General features: G+C 42.1%; 1 protein-coding gene across 1 annotated transcript in view; it reads left to right on the forward strand.

Annotated features, from left to right (window-relative positions):
- Positions 1-976: 976 nt before the first annotated feature.
- LOC121626333 (tetratricopeptide repeat protein 39B) overlaps positions 977-9,043 on the forward strand; it is an 18,938-nt gene continuing 10,871 nt past the window's right edge. The window contains exons 1-2 of the mRNA XM_041964790.1: positions 977-1,306; positions 9,022-9,043. The exon at positions 9,022-9,043 is cut by the window's right edge and continues 13 nt beyond it. Of these exons, the coding sequence (XP_041820724.1) occupies positions 1,268-1,306; positions 9,022-9,043 (61 nt within the window). The 5' untranslated portion in view covers positions 977-1,267. The remainder of the gene's footprint in view (positions 1,307-9,021) is intronic.

The raw sequence follows: 9,043 nt of genomic DNA on the forward strand, positions 1-9,043 counted from the left end.
GAATAATAATGTTTTTGCTTTTACAACACATTGATTTTATTTATTTTTAGGAAATAACATTTTTTTTAGTGGTTATACTACTATTTATTACTATTTTACCAAAAAAGTTTATTACTTTTTATTTTGACTATTTTGACTTTTCTTGTAAAATTGCAACTTAATCCTGAGAATACTCCTGTAAAAGTATTACTCTTATATTGAATGTTGTGAAAACTTGGTTCAGTCTTTTTATTATTATTATTATTATTATTATTATTATTATTATTATTATTATTAAGTATTTAATATATAAAGTAAGAATAAAGTCATTTTTTATTCTGTAAATCCTTTCATGTGGAAAGTGCTCTCTGGGCAAACCATAAATGAGATTATTGATCATTATTAATTAAGATTACAATTTCTCAGGTATTGGCTTTTCCCCTATAGTAATAATAATTTTGTAAAATTTAAATTACAATTTTGCCTCAAAGCACTAACTTTGTCTCATAAGATTTGGAACTTTTAGTGTAAATATTGCCTAATTTTGAGTTAGTAACTGCAACTTTATCATAAGACTTTTTTTTCATAAGATTACAATCTGAAATACCGCCTCATTCCTAAAACGTTCTCAAAAATGTTTATCCTCAAAAGCTTCTTTAAGTATTTTTTGATTCTAATTAAGTACTTTTACTTTCTAGATTAAGACTGCATGACTTTTTGTCGCATTGAGTATTTATACCTTGTGGTACTGCTACTTCAGTGAAGTAAAAGCTCTTGAGGACAGAACAGGTTACAGCCTCCACCTGACGTTACAGGAAGTCACCGGTGTGTGAGGTCCTGTGGTGTAAACGTTCGTCAGGTGAACGTGCTCTGTGATTGGACGAATGACGTGTGTGTGTGTGTGTGTGTGTGTGTGTGTGTGTGTCATAGATAGAGAGAGAGAGAGAGAGAGAGAGAGAGAAACGTAGACGTGTTCCTCTTCTTCACGGAAGCGAGCGTATGATCGGTGTCCACAACCACCGCGACCGGCAGAGAGAAGGACGAGCCGGAGTCCCGAACCAACAGACCCGCCGGGAAGATCCCGGGAAATAACCGGGAATAAACGAGCGTCAGGAGGAGACCGGGTGGAGGCAACAAAAACGCACCCCCGTAGCGAGGAGAGACGGGTTTACGAGCGCTGCGGGACGGCGGGGTGTATGACAGAACATGGGATCGTGGTTCTCCTGATAGAACGAAAACAGCGGTGGAACCCAGCGGACCTGAAGGAGGACAGTGACCGGGCACAGAAATGGCCCACGTAGGCAACGGAGCGGCCGCCGAGGAGGAGGTGGGATTCACACCATCACATCCACGCAGTGACCTGACGCACACCTCATACATGCAACTATTCTGGGTTATTTCACAAGACCACGATGTGACATACGGGGACACACGTCCTTATAAAACCCACACCGGCCTGCTGCCATCGGCAGTGTATCTGTGGTGGTCGGTTTAGATTATTCTATCCCGAAAGTGGGTTTTAAACTGGTGTCCCCATAATGATCTGTGTACAGCAGATAATGTATAGATATGTGATGTCTGTATCATAGTTTCTTTACTATAAAGACTTTTTCATGGAACAATAGTATAGTCTCACATAGTCTTAAAGCGTGTATACTCTTTTTAGTCGTGTACTTGTCTTTTTACTGTGTTCGTAGTGTTTGGTATTGAGTTCAGTGACCTCTGTCTCTCTCCTGTAATATCATCCTACAGTAACTCTGCAGTGTTTCTGTAATCCCTCTGCTCCTGCATATACAGAGTTGACAGGGACGTTGTCTTCAGTGGTATCACCAGTAATATTTCTCTAAATGAACCACGTTAACAAAGTGAAATTCTCAGTTGGTTGTAAAAATGTATTTTTGTTAACTCCAAAAGGAACTTGGTCTGAAATGTTCCCAGAGTGGTTCAATGTAACGCAACAACTTTACCCAGCACCCCCGGCGTGTTTTGAACCCGTCGCTGTTCTTTAACCCAGTAACCCTACGGTCTTCACAACCGTGGCTGTAATACTACATATCAGATCCAACTCCATGGTGATGTCCCTGTGTTTGTGTTCCCACAGTGACCGACACTGACCTTACAGTATCACCGCAGTCCTGCAGACATTCTATGGTGCTTTACATCATGTCTGTACTATTACTACACAAATTTATACTAGTACATGTCTCCGCTAAGTCACATGACTTATCTATTCAGATTTATTTGGGGATTTCACCATCAAGACAAACAAGGTCAAATACACTCTGAGTTCTACTTACTCTGCCTTACAGGTATATGCCCACTGAGTGTGCAGGACAGCACAGCTTCCCTTGCTCTGCTGTTTTCAGCTCATTACAGCAACTTTAGTTTAAGTTATGTGCATGTGCAGGGCTACAGAACGGGACTGTAGGACTTCCTGCTTCAGCACAGGTGAGCTCTGAGTGGGCAGCTGATTATTGCTTTTATCTACCTACTGCGTTTAATCAGCTTTGATACTATCAGTGTGTGTGTGTGTGTGTGTGTGTGTGTGTGTGTGTGTGTGTGTGTGTGTGTCGGCTTATGAAAATGACAGATCTGATTTCAACCACAGGCTGCCTTCTGCACAGCAAACACAGGAAGTTGGATGAGAATATGAGGATTGCTTTCCGAAGCTCGAATCTAGTTGCATTTATTCTGATCCAAATGACTTACAAGGTTACAACATCACTAACAACTAAATTACAGTAATCCATGGTCACTGCACAGAACTGCCTGGTTTCTGGCTGGCATCATGAGGCAAAGTGAGCTAGCACGGTTATTTTTTAACCTTTATGTTTCCAGTAAAGCCTGATGTTCCACCCTGAACCACCTGGTTCATATTGTTTAAACTGGGAGTGTCCCAGTAAGGAAAAGGTTCAACGTCTGTATCAGGTTCTGAGGATGACGGTGTTCAAGAAGTGCTTCAGGAGGCTCAGAAGTCTTTAGTCAAAGGTCAAGGGTCCCTTTTGGGGTAAATGAATCTGTATAAGGGATTAAGGATCAATTGATGGGGTTCCTTTGATCTGTGGAGGTTTTAGAGATCCTTTGGTGGTTTCTTAGGGCTTACTATGAGTCAGAGAGCTCTTTGACAGGGTTCCTAAAGGGGGTCCTAGATGCTTCAGGAGGTTTCAAGAGCCTATGAAAAACATTTCTCAAGATTCTTAAAGGATTCCCTGTGGATCTTGGGGTTCCTGAGCGGTTTGGCATACCTGAGGTCAATTTAGGAGGTTTTAGGTTATCCTGGGAACCCACTGTGAGTTTCACCAGCTGTATAAGGAAATTACGTTGGTCATGGCGTAGGTGAGAAGGGGTTTAAGATTACTTTTCTAGGAATTGTTTCTAGACGCAGAAAAGTGTAGAAAGTCTTTTAGGACTTTAGTGGAAGCATACTTGAAGGGCCTCTTTGCCTCTGAGGAGTTTTCAGGGTCTCCAGGGAAAATGACCAGCTGAATACAGAGTGGGGGCCATTTCTCCCTCCAGACTTCACTGTCCAATCGAGGGACTTGATCATCTAGACTTTGTGTTTAAAAGCCCACTGAAAATATTCAGGTGGATGATGTGGTCTGGGTCTGGCTGTTGAGGCTGTCTTGCGTCATACCTCACCAGTTCATCTCCTCATTTGAGCTCACAAACACTTCTCTGTCCGTCTCCAATCTAACTCATCACATTACAGAGGAATTCAGCTGACTTTGGTTGAGCTGCGAGGAATGTGGGACAAGTCGTTTTCTAAAAAACCTGAACACAGTGGAAGGTTGTCATCCGACCTCACCGCTCAGCGACGCAACAATGAATGACACAAACGCATCGACAGAAGTTATGAACCACGTCTGGTCCGTTCTGCTGCGATAGAAACACAGTCAGCTGTTCACAGTGGTGACAACATCCAGCGAGGCAGTCGAGTGTGTTTGACCCCTGACCTCGTTTTTGTCATGTCAATCTAGGACCTGGAGCTGTGGAATGGAATGTAAAAACCACCTCGAGGATCAACACAGCAAATACAGAATGTGGTTTAACCTTCATTTTACCTTTTAGTTAGCGAGGTGGCCACCCACCATCCGAACTATAAGCATTAAAACCTGGTCTGGTGATTACGGACAGTTATTCAGTTTTATTCAATTATTCAAGCATCTTACCTAAAGCAGCGAGTTTCAGATGATGAATGCAGACTGTTGTGTGACTGGTGGGTTTAGCAGAATATGATTTTTAAGAAAACACAAGGAGACGACTGTCTGTCTCTTCACAGCAAAACTCCCGTCGCTTCCTGCTTCCTCTGCGAGGTCAAAGTTCAAGGATACACTACTGGCATCAAGTAAAGAGTAACACAGGATAAAACAGTTTCAGTGGATCTGTTAAAGGTTGTTCTTTTCTTGATGGAGGCTCAAAGTGCTTTATAACATCAATATGTTATTGATAAGTCATGACAGTGTTTTAGAAAACTTGTATTACATTTTTGGAGGAGGTTCAACAGGTCAGTGAAAGGGTTCTGTGGATTCCTCTTGAGGTTTAGAGCATTGTGCAGTGGGTTCCTAAAGGGTTTTATGGGTAGTTGACGGGTTTGCAGGGTATGTGAGGGATGCTGAAGGGTGTTTTCAGAATACTTTTATGTCTTTGAGGAGATTTTACAAATCATTTGGTACTCCAGGGGATACCTCTGGAGGTCCGTAGGGTCGTACAGTGGGATCTGAAGGTCTTGAAGGTTGTCTGTGGTATCTAAAAGTGTTTTAGAGGTCCTTCAAAGGGTACCAGGAAGTGAGCCGAGTCTTCAAGCAATCTTTGGAAAACCAAAGTCAATGACAAGATTTTACACATCATTTAGACTATTTAGAAGGATCTCGAAAGTCAATTGAAGTTTTTCAGGGGCCTTTCGGCACCAGGAAGTTTGATTGGCCTTCAAGGAATCATTCAGTGTACGAAGGTGTTTAAGAAGGTTCCACAGGTCAATGCACAATTTTGATGGATCATTAAGTGGTTAAATGGGTCTCAAAGTCAGAGCTTTTGAGGTGGGCGACGGGGGTTGCAGAAGTCCTTCAGTAGGTCCTGGTGGTCTAACACAGTTTCAGCGCCTCCTACGGGGGATAAGTTGTCTTTCAGGGGGTTTAATGGGACAGTGAATGCACTCTGGCCGTTCTTCTAGTGTTTCCAAGCCTTCCTGAGAGTAGCTGGGTTGTTTGTGTGTTTAAGTGTCTGTTTGGTAATGGGACACAGTGTGTAGGTCTTGACTAATTGATTAGAAAGCTGCTGCTGTCACAAGAGAAGCTTCTCTGGCCTTGACCTCTCCTTGTATGTAATATCATACAATGGTGCAGCTGTTGCTTTTTCCACATCTCCTGTTCTCACCCTGCACAAAAGACACAACAATATAAGAAAAATCTGCATTTCTGCTTTCCTCCAGTTGTGAACTTTCACCAGATCACAAGAATATTTCACTTTCAATTAGTCACAAGTCAACCACAGATAGAAACCACAAGAGCTACATAAACTCCTTCCTCCTGCAGGAAACTGTCTGTGGCAACATTAGGTCAACAACTGTAAGCGTATCCAAACCTCTGGTTCACAGATAATACACTATAAGACTTAGCTAATCTCCAGAGGAGAAAGCAACATTACAACAGCTCAAGAAACATCAATGAAATAATTAATTAAAAGAATTGGGAAGTGTATTGTTCTTAGGTACAAATGTGAGGTATTTGTACTTTATTCAAGTCTTTCAAGTAGCTTTATACTTCTACACCACTATATATCACAAGCAAATACTGTGCTTTTTGCTCCTGAGACTGAGGCTCTTTTCCTGCCCTTCCTGTCCAGTGAAAAGCTCGTATCTCCAGATGTTTGTGATAACTGAAGGATGAAGTTTTCCTTCATGTCTTCTTCAGCTAAATAAGCTGTTTAAAAGCCTCTTGGATCAGCTGAAAATGCATCGTCACAGAGCTGAAAACAGGCTGTTTTTCTGAGATACGAGGTTCTCACAGGACAAACACATGACGATCTTATAGAATATGATGCATCGCTGCAGATTAAACCAGCCAACAGGATATAAAGTAGTTCAGATGAGCTCAACCTGAAATCTACAGCAGGAATATTAATCCACAAACATCAGAGATGATGAGAAACACTGACAGCAACATTTTACTTGAAGTATTAAGCTTTATTTGTAAGACCTTTACTTGATAGTAGAGTATTTTCACAGTGTGGTATTAACTGTGCTATTCAGTAAAGAACCTGAATACTTATATCTGATTTTTTAGGATCCTGTTATTAAAAATATCTAGTAAAAGTCTAGCTGTGTAGCCTGCAAAACTTCACAGTGTGTATTGTGTTGTGTGTTAGTCTGCACACACACACACACACACACACACACACACACACAGCAGGAACTTACGGTGTTTGTGTGTGGAACACTGTGAATGTTGCACAGAGCCAAAAACCCTGGCAGGGTGTGAGGCAGTGTCAGAGAGAGCATCTGTTTGTATGGGAGAAAGAGAGAGAGAGACTGATACAGTGTGAAAAGAGAGGAAGAGTGTGAGCAGAGAGCGTCTGTTTGGATTCACACCAGACTTTCTCTCTCATGAATCTGCTCACTCCCTCCTTCTTTACCTCCTCACTCCCTTCTTGCCGCTTCCTGTCCTTCCTCCCTTAGCTCCTTGTGTCACTTCCACGGGATCTTACAAACTGTTCCAGAGCCTTTCAGCCCAAAAACTGGGTTTTTGTGCCTCTTCCATTTATCAGCCTGTCGGAGTCTCTCCTCAGGTTTAAGTTCTCTTTTTGGACGCCTTAAACATTAATGATCGGGTTAATTTTCTGAAAGTGATTGATTTGGTCACAAGTTAGTAGATGATGTTTAAAAATTGCTCATTTTCTTTCACCATCATTCAAACGAGAAACGTTTTATTGTAACGATGATGTTAGCATTTTTACCTGCTAACCGACTGAAATAATTACTCGATTATTTATTAAACTTGTCGGTCGTGTAGGCACACACATGAAAACAGCTGTTGCTGCTCTCAGATACAGTCCAGTCATGATCCCCGAACCTGGAATTTTTAATTCAGTATTTTGCCCTGAACAGTGACTCCCAGACACTTATTGCTCCGCCTCCTTTGTCCTCATTTCATTCGAACAATTTTGAAGAAGGCTGAAAACTCTGAAAATGATCCCATAATTCACAAGAACATAAGCGAAGACAAGGGGAACACCTGAAACATGAACGTCATCTTGACTAGACATTAGACTTGCAACCCTCACCATCATCATTTTTCTTGGGAGGACAGCCTCTACCTTGTTGCACACATCGTTCAGGCTATAACCCCAACCAGTGACCTACACCCCAGGTTAGCCATTTGTGAATTAAAGGGTTCTGAGTTATTATGACACCTAATCAAACCTTGACCGTTGTCAGGTTTGATTTTTGCCACAGTGTGTCAGGCACTGACAGATAATGTGTCCTGTTGATAGGGCCGTCACATCAGAATGGAGGACATGTTGCGCTGAGCCTGGCAGACTCAGCCCAGGGCGGTAATACCTACCCCTGCAGTATGGCAGCCTTCATCACCTGCTCACAACAAATCAGTGCAACAGTTTGATGCGTTATCACCGGTAACAAATGAAATAAAGCATCTTTTTTATGTTTTTGTGAGGAGCAGATTGCTGACAGTGAGTTTGAAGCCTGTCGATGTCTGCAGCCTGCAGGCAGAGAGTGACTGCAGCTGTACACTGTTATGTAAGAAGCCACTGGGATGCTATTATTAGCCTGGCACTGAGGCTCCAGGGACAGTGTGTGTGTGCGTGTGCGTGTGTGTGTGTGTGTGCACTTGTTTTCATGACAAATCAGGACAATTTTATGATAACACACCTACAATATCAGTACACTTGGAAGAATGAGGACATTTTTTGCGTCCTCATTTTTCCGAGCCCTCTACAGTGTTCTAGAACCCCCCAACATGCTCCCAGACCAAAAATCTGTGATGACCTGAAATATCACAATTTTATGAAATTCAGTGTGTAAGTGTGTTTAACGTTTTTGCTCATTTTTGATTTCGCCCCTAGTGGCTAGTTTGGGAATTTAACACACTTTTAACACACTGTGTGTGTGTGTGACTGTGTGCACTTGGGCATGTGTGCGTGCATGTGTAGGCATGTGTGTGTGTGCGTGCATGTGTAGGCGTGTGTGTGTGTGCGTGCATGTGTAGGCGTGTGCGCACCGTACTGACAGTGTGACCCTGGAGGGAGCTGATGCCTTTGAAATCATATAGAAGCCTGATTGAACCAATCAGCAGCCTCAACAGCTGAGGGCCAAAGTGTCCCAATCTGCAGTTCCCCTGACGGCCACTAGGTGATCTTCCAAAGACAGTGACTGTATTAGTGGGAACAGGAAAATCCTCCACAGCTGTGATCTCAGTAGCTTTTAACTTCTTCTTGTAGGTGCTCCATTAGAAGAGAGATTTCTGTGTGTCATTAAGTTAATGATATAAATGTTTTACAGCTAGTCTGTCCAACCTCAGCTTCACCCAGACTCTGATCCATTTTCCAAAATTACTTACATTACAAACTCCAGACGTCAAAGCATCACTTTGAGAAGCTGGTGGAAAACCTGTTAAAAAAACAGAGATAATTATTAACCTTAGAAAAGAAAAAAACACAAGAGATCAGCAATCATCCTTTAACAGGGTAGGTAATAATTTATTGCTTTACATCCTTGTTGCAAAGCCAGGAATAACACTGAAAAGTCAAGAATGACCACTGAAAAATGGAGAATGGCCAGAAGAGGCTGAAGTAGCCTCAGTAATTTAGCAGAAACCTTTAAATCTGGGAATTTACTCAGAAAAGTACTTAATAGTCCTGAAATCTGGTTTCCATAGAGGAGCAAAGAGTCGCTCTGAAGGGTCTGCAATCACTCTTCTTTTCTTGATCTGTCAATCATTCTGAATCCTGATTGGCTGTCCTCACCTGCGTAAGCTGCCACTCACGATGTTTTTTTGATTTTAATCAAATTCAAACTGTGTTTTTCAGGACTGCTTTGAAGATGCCTACG

Source organism: Chelmon rostratus, chromosome 23 (assembly GCF_017976325.1).
Source record: "Chelmon rostratus isolate fCheRos1 chromosome 23, fCheRos1.pri, whole genome shotgun sequence".
NCBI classification, from domain to species: domain Eukaryota; kingdom Metazoa; phylum Chordata; class Actinopteri; order Chaetodontiformes; family Chaetodontidae; genus Chelmon; species Chelmon rostratus.